The sequence below is a fragment of the Pristis pectinata genome, chromosome 1 (assembly GCF_009764475.1).
Source record: "Pristis pectinata isolate sPriPec2 chromosome 1, sPriPec2.1.pri, whole genome shotgun sequence".
Taxonomy (NCBI): domain Eukaryota; kingdom Metazoa; phylum Chordata; class Chondrichthyes; order Rhinopristiformes; family Pristidae; genus Pristis; species Pristis pectinata.
In genome coordinates this window covers 33,649,026-33,670,876 of record NC_067405.1, presented here as the reverse complement: position 1 = coordinate 33,670,876, position 21,851 = coordinate 33,649,026, and the positions used below count along the sequence as shown (strand labels likewise).

The 21,851-nt window shown below is 40.8% G+C and overlaps 2 protein-coding genes across 3 annotated transcripts in view; both read right to left on the bottom strand.

Moving 5' to 3' along the window:
- Nucleotides 1–247: 247 nt before the first annotated feature.
- LOC127572893 (protein HEG-like) lies at nucleotides 248–16,742 on the bottom strand. Of its 2 annotated transcripts, none has more exons than XM_052020627.1 (6): nucleotides 16,612–16,742; nucleotides 14,337–14,379; nucleotides 14,202–14,239; nucleotides 8,409–8,496; nucleotides 5,413–5,590; nucleotides 248–4,505 (listed from the first exon to the last, which is right to left on the bottom strand). In XM_052020627.1, the coding sequence occupies exons 1-6, from the start codon at nucleotides 16,628–16,630 to the stop codon at nucleotides 4,362–4,364; spliced, it is 510 nt and encodes a 169-aa protein (XP_051876587.1). In that variant the 5' UTR covers nucleotides 16,631–16,742; the 3' UTR covers nucleotides 248–4,361. The 2 variants fall into 2 exon arrangements, with proteins under 2 accessions (XP_051876587.1, XP_051876582.1); XM_052020622.1 differs by lacking the exon at nucleotides 16,612–16,742 and adding an exon at nucleotides 14,603–14,669.
- Nucleotides 16,636–21,851, bottom strand: part of LOC127576684 (serine-rich adhesin for platelets-like) — a 72,619-nt gene continuing 67,403 nt past the window's right edge. The window contains exons 6-8 of the mRNA XM_052027335.1: nucleotides 20,613–20,671; nucleotides 20,338–20,488; nucleotides 16,636–16,746 (exon numbers count right to left, since the gene is read on the bottom strand). Of these exons, the coding sequence (XP_051883295.1) occupies nucleotides 20,434–20,488; nucleotides 20,613–20,671 (114 nt within the window). The 3' untranslated portion in view covers nucleotides 16,636–16,746; nucleotides 20,338–20,433. The remainder of the gene's footprint in view (nucleotides 16,747–20,337; nucleotides 20,489–20,612; nucleotides 20,672–21,851) is intronic.

Sequence of the window (21,851 nt, the reverse complement as noted above, 5' to 3'; positions counted from 1 at the left end):
GTGTAAAACTTAGTACAATAATAAGGGGTCAAGAAGAAAATTGCCCTTGAAGTAATTTTTGAACAGGAATATGGGAGCAGTTAAAATATAATTAACAAGCATTGATTTTCCTAGTTAAACCCACACACCCGAGAAATAAGATTTAGAATTAATGAAACCATCTCCAGTAGGCTGGAGACCTTCATTGTTAAAGTAATCCATGAAAACTGGTAATGAACACTTTCCCAACCTTTCCATCTAATTTAAGGTCAAATTATTCCATTTTATTCACCTTATGACATTTAAGGGACATTTAAGAGACACGAATGATAGAAAAATGGGGGCTATGTGGGAGGGAAGGTTTAGATAGATGTTAGAGCAAGATAAAATGTTGGCACAACATTGTGGGCCAAGGGGCCTGTACTGTGTTGCAGTGTTCTATGTTCTATTGTAATTGAGCTTTTGAAATCATTGGGAGATCTTCCAAAAGTTTTCAGGCAGTAAAATTTCATGGAATAGCTGCAAGGATTTTCTTCCACTCATTTCTAGCAATTCATATTTTAAAATAATAGAGGCTGGACACCTTTAAAATTCAGCTGGACAGTGAGTTCATAGATCTGCTGCCACCTTCATAATCCGTTTTGAACAATTATTTGTATTTAAATTCTCACATAAACCTTTAGACTTTTTTTAATATGGAGGGGCCTGTGAATGTGAATTCTCACATAAACCTTTAGACTTTTTTAATATGGAGGGGCATACTGAAGGTGGGGGAGAGGGATTGACAGGAATTCCTCACTTCCTTCTCCTAATCAGGAGTATGTACAGATGAACTGACAGCAGTCCCCTGCCATAGTATTGTCTCAATCATTAAGCTTAAGTACTCGTGTGTACCTTACAATGTGTCTCTGTTTAATGTGTTTTTCCAGAAATGGCAAAGTTTTAATTATTGTGCACACATCTGCTGCCAATGTAGGTTTCCTCACCAGATTTCACTAAGGGACAGATCTGTAATAGTTTCAGGCTGTACAGACTGCTGAATTGGAGATACTAAAAGCAAATTTTCATTATCATGGCAAATTTTCTCAGGATTTTTGGCTCATTTATTTTCGTGTCAACGCCATAGTCCTAATGAACGTTGTACACATGTTAAGCCCAATGTGAGCTATGCTATTATTGATAGCAGAATGCACCACCCCCAGCTGCCTTGGTGAAAACCAAAGAGAAAGATAGAAAATGGAAATCAATGTTTCATAAGTCAATTATTAACTGGAAAACAAAATCTACAAAAAGATTTTGGAGAAAGTTAGCCTTTGGTGTTGTATAACTATTTTAAGTGTGTTCACCATGGTTTCTTCAGTGGGAGATCATGTTTCTCTGCTATTTTCCAATTTTTTTTTCATTTCAGGGAACAAGAATCATCCAGTTGATAGATACTTGATTTTTGGAAAACTCTGGAGAAGGTATATAACAATAATAATATAAAATAAGTAAAGGGAAAAAATATTGATAAATAAATCATTAATTTTAAAAATTGTACTAAAATCGCAACTTCTCAAGCTAGAAATAAGTGAGTGCATTAGTCCTGAGGTCAATTGTGAAGTATTGCATTTTTTATATAGATGAATGGGAGAATCACTAGTTCCAGTCATCATTTCCCAATTATACTGAAAGGGCTTATATTTTTTGGATTACTGAGGCCATAACACTATTCACACTGTGCTTCTCTTCAGCAAGGAAGTTCATTTAAAATTATTTTGTAGATTTTACCTTAAATTGACCAACTGACTAGATTTCACTTCCCACTATATTTCTCTCCTATGTTCTCAATTAGCAGAGGAACAAATTTAAAATGAAAAGAGATTATTTTGGAGTTACAAGAGACATTGATTAGCCAGCATTTTGATTTACTTCTGATCATCTAATCTGAGCAAAGATATTTTTGATCATGAAGATATGGAACCAGTTCACTGAAATGATCATAAGCATCAATAAATCATAAAGAGAGAATGATAAGGTTGTTTGGTTCTGGAAGGCTATTAAATTGGAATTTTAAAAATTAAAAGTGGCTTATGCAATTGAATCAGGCAGAGTTTAACTGCACTGCACACAAGCCCCAAAACTGAGTCACACAGCACTGTCTTTAGCAATGCTAAGTGAATGAAATTCTGTTATTTCCAGAGTGGAATGTGATGGTGTCCATTTCTGGGTCAAATTGTACCACTCTTGAAATTCAACTTGACATTTCCTCTGTGAATCACACTTGCCAAGATAACATTGTACCTGCAACAGACATGTATAGGATAACTTTATTATCTGTACAATGCTCCACTGGAGCTATGGCCAGGAAATTGGATCACGTTATTCTGAGATGCAACTGTCATTGTGCACTTACTGAACAAATATGCTTTAATGGCCCTCCAGCTTCCGGACTCAAAGGTGGCTTCACTGTGCAAGTTTCAGCCTGGCATAGGATAACTCACTCAGTTAGGTTTCCATTATTTGATTCCATTCCAGCTTATCCCCCTCAAAATGATGACACTCAGTTGGCACACCCACAAGCCAATCACTTGACAATCCCCCAACTATTGTTGACACCACCCTCCAGAATGCTAATCTTGTCCTCTGGCCCACACGACAACACCTCCCCCAGTGTTCCCCCTCCAGACTTCAAACACCCACCCTAAGACTCTGATTAGGCTTCTGACAACCCTCCCTACCCATCTTTTGGACTTCTGATCTTGACCACCTGACCACTGCCTTGGCTATGCACTAATCCCTTTCTTACATGCCATTTTCTTTTACATACTCTACAATGGAACATTGTATGGGGAAATTATGGAAGGACCTCTCAGTAGTGTTTGACACCTTGTGGCTCAGGTGCCATTGAACCTTGCTGTTGCAGGCTCACATCTAAAATGGTTAGGGGAGGGCCACACATTCAGTGCACCTATCTCAGTGAGGATGAATACATAGAGACTTTTTCTTAAAATGCACGATTAATCAGAAATGGCATTCTGAGCTTTTCTCCCCCTTAATACAGTGCAACCTCTATATAACGTGCATTGTTTTATTGCACTTTTCAATATACCATGGGTATTATGTTCCCCCCAGACAGAAATTATGTAAATTTTAATTCCAATTACAATGCAGGTTGTAATAAAGCAGTATTACTGTTATTCCCTGACATCTATGTTGTATTGAAGTTACACTGTCTGGAAAATTTTGTGGAATAAGTATAAAATAATATACTGTAAATAGTTTCTGAAGTATGTATTGAGAAACATGATGACTATATAGGTGTCATAACTGATATTTAGATCAATTAAAATGGACACACCATATTAGACCTAATGACCATTTCCTGTTCGTAAAATATTTTTTGTTCTTCAAAATATTGAGAATGGAGCTGCCAACTGAGTTAAAAGATTCACTTAAGTATCCCGCAGACAGAAAAAACACAACAGGCTACACAAAGTCATTGTATAAATATGGAATAATAATGACCAATCGATGCAATGCAGTTTTAAATTACACAGGTAAAGATAGCTGTTCAGTCTCTCAGAGGAAGTAAAGCAACTTCAGTGGTTTGGAATGAGCGGTATGAAGAGATTCTGAAAGCTCTGAAAATAATGACATATAATCAGAATCCAAACCAGAACAGAATATAAATCCCCGCACAACAGATTGCTAGAAGGCATGTGGTGCTCTGAGTGCAATTTTTCAAGGTATAATTAAACCAGAGTTCCCACAATAGCATAAATTTCTACTTTTACTCATATTTAGCTGCTGAAAGATCTATTGTGAGGGAAAAGAAGGAATGATGGGAAAAAAAGTGATCTAGAGAGGCATACAGAATCGGTCAAGAATGCACATACTGGTACCAACAATTCCAGTACGAATAAAGCCCAAATCTTGATAGGTAACAACTCTCCTATAGCATCCATCCACACAATATTTGAGTACTAGGCTAGAGATGACAACAGTATCTTCCACAAATTCATCAGTTAGTGTTTCTTAGACTTGTGCAACATTATCATTTTATCAGTATGAAAATACTGTAACAGTTTATAAGTTATTAATAAACTAGAAACATGAATTTCAAAAATACACAGTGTATATTGCTCATTTTTAAGCATTTTTTTGTGCTGTTGCTAATAAGCTTGTTCAGTACAGCTTATATCAGTTCCATCATTTGTCCATCACAGTGTGATCTATGGTAGTTGCCATGAGACACATACTGCTGACAGCTTTTCCTTCACATTGCACTGGTCCTTTGCCATAAATGTTCAGAATCCAGCTTTTTGTTTGGCAGTAATTCCACTCATTTCTGACTCAGTGGTCCCATATTTGTTTTGCCACAAATGTATTTATTAACTTGGCTAAAAATAGTCCCGTCTCCTTGATTCATCACTGCTAAAAGATGGATTGTATTGTCCAGTGTAGATGCAAGAGTAACGTGATCCTGGTAGACCACTGTAAGTGTGCAGACCATTCCTATCCACTTCTGAGCCCCTCAAGCCAGACTGTTAAAGAAAAAATAGCAATAAGCATTTCAAGGACATATTATCTTAATTTTGCTTTTGTGGCAGGATTATTATAACAATAAAAAACAATTAAACAAGTTTCACAGCAATTACACAAGAGCATGAAAATCAGAAGCAGCAGTGGGTCAATTGGCCCCTTGAATCTACTCCATCCTTCATAAACTGATCCAAACTTGGCCTCAACATTACTTTCCCATACTCCTTGACTCCATTTCCACACTTCTCTGCATTAGAGAATTCCAAAGAGTCATAGCCCTTGGAGAGAATAACTTCCTCCTCAACTCCATCTTGGACAGGCAACCCTTTATTCTGAAACTCCCACAAGGAAGAAATTCGTCTTAACATCCACCCTGTGAAACCCCTCAGAATCTTATCTGCTTCAATATGATCACCTCCCATTCTTCTAAACTCCAATGACTATAGGCCTAAGTTGCTCAACCTCCCTTCATCCCAGGAATCAACGCTGTGAACCTTCTCTGCCTTCTTTAATGCCAGTATATCCTTCCTTAAATATAAAGACAGAACTGTACATATTCCTGGTGAGGTCTTATTGCACCCTGTAAGATTCCACTAAATCCGCCCTACTTTTATACTCCACGCCCCTTGCAATAAAGGCAACATTCCACAAGTAAGTGAAAAATCGAAAAAAACTGCAATTGCTGCAAAGCTGAAGAAAAACCCAAAAAATGCGAGGAACACTCAACAGGTCAGGTGGTATCTGTGGAAAGAGAAAGTTAATGTTTCCATCATTTTTTTTGTTTTTCTTTCAACATTCTATCAGTCTTCCCAATTATTTGCTGTACCTGCAAGCCAACTCCTTGTGTCTATTGCACTAGAACACCCAAATCCCTTTGTACCACAAATTCAATTTTGATTTGCTACTCACCGAATAGTATACATCTGTCATCTGCAGCAGGTTTTTCGTGCTGCCATTCTCCTGCATCTCTATTGTTTCTCTGCCCCACTCTACTGATATCCGGGGATTTTTGGGAAACTCAGCATAGGGGGATCTCTGAAACTCAGCACTCTTGAAGATCAGTTTGCTGATATCATTTTTTCCTTTCCTGAAAAAAAAAGAAAATTAAGTTTCTAAGTCACAGTAATATCCCAACAGCTTCAAACAAAGCAGGATTTTGAACATGAACTGGTGGTAAAGAGATTGATTTGCAGTGCGTTTGCCATATTCACAGCTTTAGATTGTTCCAAAGCACTTTATAGCAAATGTAGTACTTTTGAAGTGTTGTCACTACTCTAAAGGAAGAAATGTGACAGCCAATTTGCACACAATAATATAATCATGAGATACTGACTGAGGAATAAAAATTACATCAGAACATAAGTAATAAAAGCAGGAGTGGACCATTCAACCTCTTGTGCCTGCTTCGTATTCCATTTGATCATGGTTATCTATTTCAGTGCTGCTTTCCTGCACTAACCCCATACCCCTTGATTCCCTTAAGATGTAAATGTCTAATGATCTTGGTCTTGAATATAATTAGTGACTCAGCTCTCACAGACATCTCGGGCAGAGAATTCCAAGGATTCATTACCATCTGAGTGAAGAAAATTCTTGTCACCTCAGTCTTGAAAGGCCCCTTATTCTGAGAATGTGACCCTTGGTGCTCAACACCCCAGCCATCCTTTCTTCCATCCTGCTAAGCTCTATAAAAATGGTGTTTCTGTGAGATTGCTGCTCTTCTCAACTCAAGAGAATATAGGCCCAACACACAAGATGCTGGAGTTCAGTGGAGGAGGCAGCATCTATGGAGGGAAATGGACAGTCAATGTTTTGGTCTCAATTGTCCATTTCCCTCCATAGATGCTGCCTGACCCACTGAGTTCCTTCAGCATCACATGTTGCTCCAGATTCCAGCATCTGCAGTCTCCTGCGTCTCCAGAATATAGGCCCAGTCTATTTAATGTGATGAAGTTTCACTTAGCTATCATAAGCACATCTTTGGATATGGCAACTAAACCTTTACAAAGTATTCCAGATGCAGACCCACCAGGGCCCTATAGAATTGGAAAAAGATACCTCTACTTTTGTATTAAATCTTCTTGCATTGTAGGTTAACAATCTTTTTGCCTCTCTAGTTAACTTTCAGTGATTTGTGTTTGAGGACGCCCACATCCCTCTGAACACCAACATTTATTCCTGCTCTGCTCAAGGAGTCATAAAGGGATAGAGATATACAGTACAGAAACAGGCCCTTCAGTGCAACTCATTCATGCTGACCAAGGTGCCTTCTTGAGTTAGTACCATTAGTCTGCCTTTGGCCCATATCCCTCTAATCCCTTCCCATCAATGTACCCATCCAAACCACTACCACTCTCCACCACCTCCTCTGGCAGCTCATTCCATATACCCACCACCCTCTGTGCGAAGAACTTGCCCCTCAGGTCTCCTTTAAACCTTTCCCCCCTCACCTTAAACCTATGTCCTCTTGTTTTGAGTCCCCTACCCCGAGAAAAAGGCTGTGACCACCCACCCTATCAGTGGTCCTCAGGATTTTATAAACCAGTTACCTCTCAGTCTCCCTGCCTCCAGGAAAAACAGTACCAGCCTATACTGTTTTGCCTTATAATTCAAGCCCTTTAGTCCCAGCAACATCCTTGTGACTCTTTTCTGAACCATCTCTGGCTTAATCACATCCTTCCTAATAGTATGGTGATGAGAACTGCATTGAATATTCCAGGATTCCAGGTGCGTTCCCACTGACATCTTGTACAGCTTGACTTTCATGAAGTCCCAGTTCCTGTACTCAATACCTGTCTGACAAAAGCAAGCATGCCATGTCTACTTGTGTCACCACTATGTTTTTGTACCCCTAGATCTCTCCATTCTTCAATACTCCCCAGGGCCCTGCCATTCACTGCGTATGTCCTGACCTGGTTTAACTTCCCAAAATACATCACTTCAGATTTGTCGGAGTTAAATTCCATCGGCCATTCCTTTGCCCACTTTCCCAGTTGACACAGATCCTGTTGTAACTTTAAGACAATCTTCTTCACCGTCCACCACACCACCAATTTTGGTGTCATCTGCAAACTTACTAATTATGCCCCCTGCATTCTCATCCAAATCGTTAGTATACATGACAAACAGGGGACCCGACACAGATCCCTAGGCACACCACTGGTCACAGGCCTCCAATCTGAAAAACAACCCTCCACAACCACCCTCTGACTCCTTCCAGCAAGGCAATTTAATATTCAATCAGCTAGTTCACCCTGGATCCCATTTGATCTAACTTTCCAGACCAGCTTAACACACAAGACCTCCTCAAAAGCCTTGCTCAAGTTCATGGTCTTTTTGACTTCATGCATTGTGCCAGAGGATCTTTTACATTCATTTACAAGACTGATAGAGTCTCAGTTAAATATCTCACCTGACACACAGCACATCCAATGATACAGGAGTTTCTTTGTATTCCACTAAAATAGCTGCCAAGATCTTTGGGCTTTTCTCGAGAACTTACTGACTTACAGACAAATGCCACATACTGAGCCTTGGCTGACACAGGTTTTAGGAACAACGCTGATCTTACTTAATCCATTTTGACACCTATTTATTTTTAATGTTCTATGAGACCATAAGGAAACTATTTTCACCCATTATGACAGTGGAAATAAAAAATGCTACCCACATTATAAAAGGACTATGTTTATAGCTGCAACATAAAAGAAAGGAAAGGCTCTCCTAACTATGTAAGCACATAGTCATTACTCTTCTCATTCAATATATTACTGTAGATGCCTTATTCCAAACACCATTTAATCCAAGTAAACATCTGTCAGATTGGATTGCAATTGTTTTTCATTTATGCCACAGGTCATGATGGAAATGGTCCAATGGTCAACAGATTGAGACTTTATACACACCTGCAACATGTGACAGTTAATGCAATGCCCAAGATTAGCAGCAATCCTCCTCCAGCTGCAGCAATCACCACAGTGATGAGCTTATAAGCTGAAAATAAGGGAAAGAAATGGTACTTGAATAAAACTAGAGAAATTAGCATTTTTGTTTTGCTGGCTCGCAACAGTCCCTGGGGCAGCCATGTCAAGGGCAGAAACCTCTGCAGTTTGCAATTGAGTTTAATCTTCTGTTTTGTCTAGGTTGTCTAGGAATTAACTTTCACCCTTTTTTGATGACTTAAACATGTGTTGCCTATATTGTTGACAGCCAATTGGATCACCAGCAAAAAATTGTGAAATTGTCTGAAAATGTGTTAGAAACAATGCTATAGTGGTTTGCATGCAGAATCCTATGATAAAATAGGACATGTGTGGTTCCAGATGAGATCTCTCCCAACTTACTGCAGCTGGACACATGGATACATACATCAATCAAAGAAGGGTATGAGCCCTTAAAGGCACACTCCTCACGGCAGGCAGACAGCAGCAACGCACATTATTACTGCTGTGGAGTATGAAGAGGCTGCAGAGAGAGCTCCATGATTTTTACAAAGGGGCCACTAAGCCCTACACAACAAGTGCAATGTATAAACAGCCAGTTATGCTTACCAACAATGCTTCATTGTGATCAGTGTCTTTCAGTGGATTCCTTTATTATCATATGTGCTGCTGCATCATCATAAAGGTGTTTTGACTACAACCCTACAAGTGCAACAGTTTGTCTTGGGAGGGTCTCAGGATAGGCCATCTCTAAAATGAGAGGACCTGGAGCAGACAGGGTCAATGGAGGGAGAAGAGGAGTGGATGATGAAAATGACGATGTTGATGACCATAGTGCATCATTTCACCTGACACCCCGTAGCACCAGGAGGGTTAAGTAATGAGGTTAGAGAGGCATGGAGATACATATATTGGGCTGCAGTCTGGCATCACTTGGAGCAATGGCCCATGCATCCTTATTGCCCAAAGGATCATGAATGGAATGCTTTCGTCACAAGCCTGATGTGGATCCATAGTAAGCTAGTTGGCCAACTGAGGGGCAACCTGATAGAAGTATATACAATTATTAGAGGCGCAGACAGAGTAGAATAGTCAGTCTTTTTCCCCAGGGTGGAGACGTGTACTACCAGAGGGCATGGCTTTCAGGTGAGAGGGTGAAAGCCTAAAGGAGATTTGTGAAGCAAGTTTTGTTATACAGAGGGAGGTAGAAGCCTGGAATGCACTGTCAGGGAGGTGGTTGAAGTAGATACAATGGCAACATTTAAGAGGCATTTAGACAGCCACATAAATAAGCAGGGAAACGAGGGATATGGACCTTATGCAGACAGATGGGATCAGTTAGATGGTGGGCACAGACATGGTGGGCCAAACAGCCTGTTCCTGTACTGTACTGGTCTATATGTTCTATGAACCTCAGAAGCAGAGGACCATGCTCAACTGTTGAAATAAAGCATGTTGATTGTTAACAATTGTGGATAAATTTAAAGGTAGATATGTTTAAGAATGAATATTTAAGGTTAATTAATAAATCTAAAATTCACATCAAAACATAATTAAATTAATGCAAATTAATGTTTTGCTTTTGTAAAGACAGTACGTAGAAACAGTGCCAAAACCCTTGAATGACCTCGATTAAGTCATTTTCAACATTGCTATTTTTACATTGAAACTGTGAATTTGACTCCCTCTTGTGGTCAAAAGGCTGAAAACCTTTGGCAAGTAAAAAATTAAATTCTGGAGGAACTCAGCAGGTCAAGCAGCATCTGTGGAGGCAATGGAATGGATGCCATTTTGGGTCGAGACCCTGTATCGGGACTGAGAGTGTAGAGGGGAGAAAGCCGGTGTACAAAGATGAGAGAGAGGGGTGAGACAGAAGCTGGTAGGTAATAGGTGGAATCAGGAGAAGTGGGGGATGATGGGCAGATGGGAGTAGGAAAATGACACAGGGGGCATGGATTATGGAAAATTGGAAAATTCAGTGTTCATACCAATGGGTTGTAGGCTATACGAAGGGGAATATGAAGTGCTGTTCTTCTAGTTTGCGTTTGGCCTCTGCGAGAAGGCCGAGGACAGACAGGTTGGTGGGAATGGGAAGGGGAGTTGAAATGACACGCAACGGGAAGCTCAAGATGGCTGTTGTGGGCAGACCACAGATGCTCTACAAAACAGTCACCTAGTCTACGTATGGTCTCGCCAATGTAGAGGAGACCATGTCGAGAGCAACAAATGCAATTGATGAGGTCGGAGGAGGTGCACATAGATTTCTGTCTCACCTTACCTCCCTCACCTTATACCTCTGGATGGTGCTGAGGGAGGTGGTGCAGGGACAGGTGTTGCACCTCCAACTGTTGCAGGGGGGAAATGCCAGGGGATTGGAAGGAATGGTGGGGAGGGATGAGCAGACCCGGAAGTCATGGATAGAGTGGTCCCTGCAGAAAGCAGGTGCAGAAGAGGGGGAGATATGACTGGTGGTGGGACCCCATTGCAGCTGGCAGAAATGGTGAAGGATGATATGGTGGATGTGGAGGCTAGTATAGTGAAAGGTGAGGACCAAGGGAACTCTATTTCTGTTCTGTCTGGGGAGAGGCAGCGGTGGGGGAAGGAAGTGAGAACAGACATTCGGGAAATGGAGGAAATGTAAGTGAGGACTCCATCAACTATGCAGAGGGAAGCCAGATTTCCTGAAAAAGGAAGACATTTCAGAAGTCCTGGAATGGGAAGCTTCATCTTGAGAATAGATGGAGAAACTGAGAGAAAGGGATGGCATCCTTAGAGGAAAAGCAGGAAACTTTCTGCCCTAAAAACAAATACAGTTTGTATACCACCATTGGTGACTTCCATCGCTGACTCTACAACAGCTGCGCCTGCACCAACCATGAAAAGCACCCAACCTCCAGTGGTAACATGAAAAAATAACTGAAATTTTATGGGGCCAAAAGAACCAGAGGGGTTCCTCTAGACTCGAGGAGAAAGTTGGGTGCTTAGAAACTCACTGGCACTTCTAATAGGGTGTTAATCGGGGATTGTGGGGTAAACCATTGCCTGTTTTGGTCTTGGGCCTGCTACAAGAAAAATGCATCTGGTGCTGTTGAATTGAGCTTCTTACAGGAAAGCTTTTTTCCTTTGCACGTTGCTCCAGACCAGAGGTCGAGGCTGAGTTCTGGAAGGATGGGGGAAGCCACTGGGAGGACTGGGGAGATGGTCAAGGATTGAAATATGGGTTGAATGTCAACATTTGGCAAGTCACTGATAGTGATTGGTGGTCAGATTTGGTTGAGGGGGTGGATGAGCATGAACTTGCGGTTGCAGTAGATGGTCAGGTTATTTATGCCTGGGGAGGCAGTGGGTGGAGGTGGATGTTACTTGGTATCTGTAGATGTGGTAGGCTCTAGTGGGAAGGGCAGGCAGTGGATACATAACTTAAAAGGAACTTTCCTGAGTCCAGTACCCTGCCCCAGGCTTGGAGATTCTCAAGGAGGCTTCCCTTAAATAGCACTGTTGCAGAGCAAGCACCTGTATGAAAACCTAGTTGTGTTGCATGTTCCCAATGACAAATGTGCATTGGATTAATGTGACCTAACTTCTAGCAATGCTCAAAATTAAATTTACATTGGAATCAATGCTACTGCATGTACATGAAAAATGGCTCATTAGCTCAAATCCAATTCACATTAAGTGACTAGTCACTTCTCAGAAGGGGTACAATTTGATATAAGATAAGATTTCTTTATTAGTCACATGAACATCAAAACGCACAGTGAAATGCATCTTTTGTGTAGCATGTTCTGGGGGCAGCCCACAAGTGTCGCCACGCTTCCGGTGCCGACATAGCATGCTCACAACTTCCTAATCCGTACATCTTTGGAATGTGGCAGGAAACCGGAGCACCCAGAGGAAACCCACGCAGATGCGGGGAGAATGTACAAGCTCCTTACAGACAGCAGCCGGAATTGAACCCGGGTCGCTGGCGCCGTAATAGCGTTATGCTAACCGCTACACTACCGTGCCTGCCCAGTTCCATTCCAGGAAATACTCATTTTTACAGATGAAAAACTGAAAAAGGCTGTATTCCAAGATTGAACTTCTAGCCATAGACTCCTATCAATTCCAGCAACCAAATCCCATCCTCCCAACCCCACTTGGACATCTGAGTGACAACACACCACCTCTTGGCCATTTAATATTCACTTCCCAGCAACCAGCCTGCTGCAGTTTGTGTGGCGGAGGGGGTGGGTTGCAGGGGGATGTTGGGTGGGAATGATAATGAGGCCAACCATTATAATGTGTTGCCCCTTCCAAGGAGATTCAGAGGTGGCAAGTTCAAAAGCTGGGAGTTATACCGTTCCACATGAGAAATCCAGCAACTAAATCATGGGAGTGGAGTTAAATCTATCAATAAACTGTAAGCTCTCGACCAATCTTTCCATAAATAAAGGTTGAAAAATATGTGATCTGTCTCATAAAAGACAAAGTGAGAGATCCAGCACTGGCTCAGTTAGAGAAACAACCATAATACCCTGGAAAAATCTGCAGAGTACGTTGTTTGCTGGAAGTTTCCTATCTGTTTAATATCCACCTCCAAAACAACTCTTGGGTGGGTCTATAAAGGAGAAGAGCAGCCACTTTCTTTGGGAATGTTGGTTGAGGCCTGCTGTTCCACAGTGAAGCACTTTCACTACCCTGGACTGCAGTACATCTACAGCCCACTTGTTATCATCCAGTTGTGGGAACAAGGATGCTACCTGCCTGGCAATCCCCTCACTGCAGGGTGCAGGGAATGGAGATTGCAAGAGAGGGGTGAGCAATTCTCTGTTGTAAACATGGTTCCTCAGAAAATGGCACTATGGGCCAGGATCCAGGCTTTCTGGTGTTAATCCACGAGTTAAATTTAAATTTAAATTTTTAAAAAAAGTTTGATTTACAGCGTAGTAACAGGCCCTTCCAGCCCAACGAGTCTGCGCCGCCCATTTTAAACCCCCAAATTAACCTACCCGTACGTCTTTAGACTCCCCTCAAACCAACCAACCAACATACAGCAGGACAATACCAAAACATTCTATGTTTCAGGGTCAGCAATTTCAATCCATGATTAACTGATTTGCTTGATCTTTAAAAATGTTCCTTGTCTTATTTTGGACAGAGTCAAACAAACAGCAGGAACAACCTTCAGTTATTCACAGTGCTGGGACACATTTAGTCATACCATTGATTATAGCAGCATCTGTGTGAAAGATCAGGAAGGATGTTAAATTGGATGGCAGTAAGCTTTGTGCAAATCCACAGCAACACAATCTGTGGTCATTGCTTTAGTTTACTTTTAGGTTAAAATTTAAATTTAAACCTGCCTTTTGCCACTAATTTTAACTAAGCTACCCAAATGCTAGTACAAATACTATGCAAAATATGGAGCTGCAGGAGTCACACAGAGTTTTGTCTTCTGAAACATAATATAAGCACTGATAATTCATAGAGACATCTGCATAGTCAATACATATCCTGTGACTCCTCAATATAGCAGTTCATATTATTACACTTTCTCTGTAGCTGTTACACTTTGTTCTGCTTTTTATTCTGTTTTTGTTACCTCAATGCACTGCATAACAAATTGAATGAATGGTATGCAAGACAAGTTTTTCACTGTACCTTGGTACATATGACAATAATAAACCAATTCCAATACAGATCTAGCTAGTCACATTAAGCAGAAACATCTGATTTCACATTATATATAACATTAAAGGAAAACCGTAAACTCACGATTTTTGCAGTTGAATCCACCAAATCCAAACAGACAACTATTAAATACAACAAAGAAAAGAGAAATCAATATATTTTTGCACAAGTTAACAGACCTTAATTTTGAGATTAAGGCAATTTTTACAATCTACTTACGGTGCACAGGTTCCATTCTCTAATTTATAGCCATCGTCACACGCTGCAGTAAGAAGAAAGCACAACAAATTACTACATATTGTCAGCAAGTCAGTGAACCTCCCCTTTGTGTGTAGAGTGGGTAGCAGGTACAAACACCAACCAAACAATCATCAATAATCGAAAATAAAAAATCTGCAGATGCTGGAAACATGAAATAAAAACTGAAAATGTTGGAAACACTTAGCAGGTTATACAGTATCTGTGGAAAGAGAAACAGAGTTAACCTTCCAGTTGAAGAACCATCATCTTCAAGGGAGAAAACAAGTTGTTGAGAGGGATGGATAGGACAAAGGAAATCTCTCTGATAGGGTGAAGCTAGGATTGCTAAGGTGATTCCAATATTTATGGAGTTGACTGATTAATAGATTAATGAGGATAGTTATAAAGAGAAAACAACTAAAGGGACATGTTAAAACTGTGAAATTCAGGCCAGAGCTGTAATTAAAACCTGAAACCAATAGGAGAATGCTGAAATTGCTGATTCATTTGCACTTTTTCCAATCTAGTGCATTGCATTTGGTGCTCATGATTTGGTCTTCTCTACACTGGGCAAAAATGCAGGTTGGGTAACTACTTTGCAGAGCACCTGCAATCAGTCTGCAGGAGTGCCCTTGAGCTTCCAGTTCCTGTCATTTTAATTCTCCATCCAACTCCTACTCTGACCTATCTGTCTGTGGCCTCCTGCACTGTTCTAACAAGGTCTAATGTAAGCTTGATGAACAACACCTCATCTTTTGTCTGGGCATCCTGCAACCTTCGGGACTCAATACTTATCAATTTCAAGCAACTTACTTTTACTGTTTGCATCAGTTCTGCTGTAAGTTATCCATTTGTAATATTAACTCAGTTTTACTCTCTCCACAGACACTTTCTCCCTATGACTGACTGGGTTGCCCCCGGTGCTCTGGTTTTCTCCTTTAAGCACTAACTGTCTTTTCCTCCATTGTGTTTGACAGATTTGCATATGGGGTATAATGTGGGGAAAATGTGAGGTTGTCCACTTTGAAAAGAAGGATGAAAAAGCAAATTATTTAAATGGAGTAAGACTGCAAAATGTTGCAGCACAAAGGGATTTGGGGTTCTAGTGCATGAAATGCAGAAGGTTGGCATATAGCAAGTGATTAGGAGGGCTGACAAAATATAGGTTTTATTGTAACGGTACGGGGTATAAATATAGGCAAGTTCTAATGGAACTTAACAGGGCGCTGATGAGACTGCACCTGGAACACCACATACAATATTGGTCTGCAAAGTTAAAGAAAGATGTACTTATATAGGGAGACAGTGCATAGGATTGATTAGTTGGATGAAGGGTTGACATATGAGGGAAGGTTGAGCAGGTTGGGCCTGTATTCATTGGACTGAAGGAAATGAGAGGTGATCTTATTGAAGTGTATAAGATTCTGAGGGAGATTGACACGATGGATGCTGAGAGGATGCTTCCCCTAGTGAGGGATAACTAGAACTGGGCAATCCCTTATTCTGAGTTTATTCTATCATTTCATAATTCATGAAGCTGGAACTCTCAGCCCCTAAGAGTTGATTTATATTCAAATCAGAGATGGATAGACATTTGAACAACACTTTGTCCATGGGACTTGGGGAGAGAATAGGAAAGTGGTGTTTAAGCAAAGATTGGATCAGCCACAATCTTACTGAATGTTGGAACAGACCCAAGGGGCTGCCTGCCCCACTCCTGTTCCTGCTTCTTTGTCCTTATGTTTAGAGCCCTTTCTCACTCTTCACTATTTTTAACCTAAGAGATAAGGAAGGAAATCTGCCTTGAAGCCTTTTCACTTTTGAATCAGCTGCCTGGGAATGGCCCTGACTTCCTTCCTTCCTTCCCCATGAGGACACTCTTCACTTCTAATGTCTTAGGGTCTGTATTTTATGCCTTTTGATCTCATCAACACCTCATATAAAACATTAACCCAACTGCAAGCCAACTGCTCTATTGGTTGAGTAAGTTGGTGTCAGACACCAACCTCAAGAAATACTTCAACTTACCTGCCCAATTCTGGACAACACTTGCCTCCTCTTACACAGGACTGCTGGATGGCAAGTTGTGTGGCAGCAGTAGCAGCAGTGCCCCCTAGAAACTAGGTGACAGCAGCAGTTCTAACCTCATTCCAGAGAACTCTCGCACCTATCCACTGACTAAAGAGTATCACTAACTGTGGTCATGGTAAAAATGATATAGTGTGTGGCTAGTTCATTAGTTAGGATTACTCACCTCTACATGAATGATCCATAGCACTGTATTTGAAATAACCATCCTTACACTGACAGACTGCAATCCCATTATAATCGTTACATTCTGCGGTTGCATTGTCACATTCTGGCACTTTAAAGCTGCATAACTTTTTATCTGTACATAAAAACAAAGATGTTTATTTAGCGAAATATTTACATGAGTCTTCATCAGTTTATCAAACCATATTTGAAGTCTGTGAGATCTATTTGTCAATTCCAAGGAATTCCACTTGCTAATTTCAAGACCTTGACGTGAACCAATATTATAGTGGCTTCACTGATCCACAATTGGTATCAAATATTCAAACTTCCATTAAGTAGGAAAATAACATTCATTATAAAACATAGCAGCCCTAAAAATTACAGGGCATTGGCACAAATGCAGTGAAACAACAAACATTTTAAGATGCTACCCAAGTGCACCAAAATTCACATGTGACCAAGGCCTGCGAGTTACCTAAGATGTTTTCATCAATGAAAATGTTCCACCTGGTACTTTTCGCAGACACCCTCCCTTGGACAGGTTTGGATTTGAGTGGTCTCTGGAGCAAAATATGGGAGTGTGGGTTCAGGAATTGGGCTGGCCTAGGAGATTTGAATAGGCAAGGCATTGAAACTGGGAAATGGAGGCTGGTCATTGAGATAAGTCCAAGGAGAATAACCAAGAAGATCTGGGAGGTAGGCTGCCATGAGGATCAGGGAAAGGAGACTGGCCATACATCACTTAATTGGTGGACGGCGATCAGAGACAGCAGTTGGGAAAGATGGGAAATTGAGGAGGATATCATTGTTGAACAGGGAACTTACAGGATAATGTGCACTGGCATCAGCCTTGGGATGGGTAGGTGGGTGAGGGATTCAAAAGCAGCAGAATACAAACAGAAAGTGGAGAAGATTTACAGCTCAGGAATTGTGTAAGTGTTGCGGGTCATTTTGTGTATTGGTGACAATGCAGGTAAGTTTCTGACTTATCTGCAGGTTTTCTAGACTGACTCTGGAAAATTACGACCATGTTCTCCAGGGAGTGTCCAACAATGTGCTCACCCAAGACAACGTGCTTCATGTACTTTTGCAATTATCCACAAGGATCATTGGATAAGGAGTGACACCACGGCATGCACCTTTAACACAATCATCACATCAGGGATTGCAAGGGTGATTCAGGATAGGAAGTTCACAATCAAATTTCCTGACTGCCATGATTGATCCTGAAATTATCACCAATGTAATTTATTCCAGATTAAATAGATTTTCAGTCATATAACATTGAAAAGAAAAGCGCTTTGAAATTGAATTTCTGTTCAAGAAAATTCACGGATGGAATATTAGGAACATATAAGTGTTTACATAGAATTAATTCTTTGGGCCATCTTGTCAGATGATCCTTTTCACTGGATGCAGTAGCACTAGTGAGGTCAGGTCCTTTAACACCTATGCATAACTGCCCTTGAATTGATTGATGTGTTCTAACTCATGGCACTACTGTTTGGTAATGCAAATAACAATGCTGGCCAAAATATTATAATACATTGAGCTTTCTTTTCCTTTTGATGAGTACAATAATTTTCCTATCTTGGATATGAGAGGAATGGAAGTATTCCAAATTCCCCACTAGGGAAACTGAGTGGAGTTGATCCCGCACCTACTTTTCCACTCTAGATCTGTGTTTGAATCTAAACAAAGGCTGGGGCCTTAGCACAAGATGAATTTAGATAGTCCCAACCAAGTTTTATTTAGCACAAGTCAATAATATTAAACTTTCAGAATGAACAATGAATTTGCAATGTCACTTGAAGGGATGGCTGCTACGAGAAAAAGAAACAAGTGTTCTGCTGTCAAATTGACAATTCTAAAACAGAAGTTAAAAGTATATTCTCAGACAGATGTGCGCAGAAGTGCAAATCATTTTAAGTATCTATCCCACAGCACAAAATCTCATACAATACTTTTATTACGCCAAACAATGATATTTCCCCAGTGAAAGTTTCAATGCAACTGCAATTTTCTTGTGCTCATGTAACCCATTATCAGAATCAGAATCAAAATCAGGTTTATTATCACTGACAAATGTGAAATTTGTCTGTTTTGTGGCAGCAATACAGTGCAAGACAATAAAAATTACTGTAAGTTACAAAATAAATAGTGCACAAAGAGGAATAATGAAGTTGTGTTCATGGGTTCATGGACTGTTCAGAGATCTGATGGAGGAGGGGAAGAAGCTGTTCCTGAAACGTTAAGTGTGGGTCTTCATGCTCCTGTACTTCCTCCCCAATGGTGAGGGTCCTTAATGATGGATGCCATATTCTTGAGGCACCGCTTCTTGAAGATGTCCTCAATGGAGGGGAGGGTTGTGCCCATGATGGAGATGGCTAAGTCTACAACCCTCCACGGCCTCTTTCGATTCTGCACATTAGAACCTCCATACTAAGCGGTAATGCAACCAGTCAGAATGCTCTCCACCGTACATCCATAGAAATTTGCAAGAGTCTTTGGTGACATACCAAATCTCCTCAAACTGCTAATGAAGTACAGCCGCTGGTGTGCCTTCTTCATGATTGCATCAATGTGTTAGGTCCAAGATAGATCCTCTGAGATGTTGACACCCAGGAACTTGAAGCTGCTCACCCTTTCCACTGCTGACCCTTCAATGAGGACAGGTGTGTGTTCTCCAAACCTCCCCTTCCTGAAGTCCACAATCAATTCCTTGGTCTTGCTGACATTGAGTGCAAGGTTGTTGTTGTGACACCACTCAACCAGCTGATCTATCTCACTCCTGTACGTCTCCTCATTGTCATCGAGATTCTGCCAACAACAGTGGTGTCATCGGCGAATTTATAGATGGCATTTGAGCTGTGCCAGTCATGAGTGTAGACAGATTAGAGCAGTGGGCTAAGTACGCGTCCTTGAGGTGCACCTGTGTTGATTGTCAGCGAGGAGGAAACATTACTACTGATCCGTATGACCGTGGTCTCCCAATGAGGAACTTGAGGATCCAGTTGCAGAGGGAGGTACAGAGGCCCAGGTTTTGAAGTTTTTTGATTACTACTGAGGGGATAATGGTGTTGAAGGCTGAGCTGTAGTCGATAAACAGCCGTCTGACGTATGCATTGCTATTGTCTAGGTGCTCCAAAGTCAAGTGGAGAGCCAGTGAGATTGCATCTGCTGTAGACCTGTTGTGGCAGTAGGCAAATTGCACTGGGTCCAGGTCCTTGTTCAGGCAGAAGTTAATTCTAGCCATGAGTAACCTCTCAAAGCACTTCATCACAGTAGATGTGAGTGCTACCAGGTGATAGTCCTTGAGGCAGCTCACCCTGCTCTTCTTGAGCACCGGTATGATTGATGGCTTTTTGAAGCAGGTAGGAACCTCCGACTGCAGCAGTGAGAGGTTGAAGATGTCCTTGAACACTCCAGCCAATTGGTCGGCACAGATTTTCAGTACTCTGCCAGGTACACAGGCAGGGCCTGACGCCTTGTGAGGTTTCATGGTCTTGAAGGATGTTCTGACTTATAACTCATATTATATACAGTATATATCCATAACCCAGAAAAGAATGTCAATAGGAATTACTTTGTATTCGACAACAAATGGCTTATACGGATTATGGTCAATGTCTAATTTAAGAAGTTATTGTTTGTATTAAGTATGACATTACAGCATTGAAAATGATTTTGCAGTTTTGTTGCTGTGTGAAAAGTAGTCTTTTACCTTTGTACGATAGTATTTGCACAAACTGGCAGGTTCCTGTGTTATATTGGCAACTTCTATGTAATTTTTGCACACTGCTCCACACTTCATGGATGGTCACGTTGATGAGAGTATAAACATGTTCAAGACAGATATACCGGCATCAGCCTCACTGTAAGTAATATGATAGATTGTTAGCACTGTCATCAACTTCAGAAATAATCATTAAGCATTAATGTGTTCACCCACAATATAGATCTCAGTAATCTGCTGCAGAATATTTTGTTTTACTTTACCTTAAATCTGTAACAACAGATGTGTAGTAACCATTCAGAAGAAACAGAGAAGCATTAAGCTGTGGAAAAGAAAATAACGTATTTAATATCTAAAGGCAATACTTGTTCTATGATTATTCTTAAAATCTCACAGATTCTCAAAACCTAACCCAATGAGACCATCTTGTCTACAGATGAAATTTGCTTTGGCTCCAAGATCCACATAGAATAAATACATTGGCTTCAGTATGGGAAAATATTATCCTTGGATCCAAGTTCATGTTGATTTGATGCTGAACCACCTCTCCAAGCTCATTTTAATCCCTTTAGAACATCTCTTTTTCCACCTCTTCTGCTAATAAAGGCTGTTCCATTATGATTGACAATGCAGTGAAACTACATGGAAGACTAGAACATCAATCAATTTCTCAGCTCCAGTGACTGCACTGAAAATAGGATCTTCACAGAAACTGCATGTCAATCAAACAATCTAAGAGTTTCAAAGGAAGACAGAATTCATCAATTCAAGCCACTGCAATGGGGGATTATATGGTTCCCAACGGCTTGTTTTTTTTCTATGCAAAATTCACATTGTGGGATCTGATCCCCAAACTGTGTAAAACACCATTGGCAGCTGCTTAGGTTAACAGCTTTAAATAATTATTAGACTTCTTGAAAAAGCTAATCTGAGGCCCTACACCAGCTTTACCGCTGCTCTATAAACTGGGTGGAGCATGCTCCACTCAGTTTTTCTGGGACCACTGCACATAACCTGTGGTTTTTATAAAGAATAAAAACAAAATATGCTGGAAAGACTCAGCAGGACATTAACACTGTTCCTCTCACCACAGATGCTACCTAACCAGCTGAGTGTTTCTAACATTTTCTATTATTATCTCAGGTTTTACACATCTGCTCTAGGTTGATTCTCAATTACTGTCTTTTTGTATATCCCAGACCAGGGCAATGCACCTAAGTATCTTAGGTTTTTCCAACTTCATTATGGAGTCAGGAGTAGGTTCAGGTTCATTCACTGGGCAGCTCAGCACCTACGCCAGCTCATTCTGCAGCAATTTGAATGCTTGCAGATGCAAGGCTTTTAGTGCATTCGTAGAAAAGTCTGTTTGGAAGGCTTCCAAGTAGGAATGGAATGTTTTTAAATTGAGACAGACAGGGAGCACAAAATTAAAATATTACATGTTGGTTAGTCAAACAATGATGATGTGCAGGATAATGTTGAGAGCCGGAAAGTAGACTTTT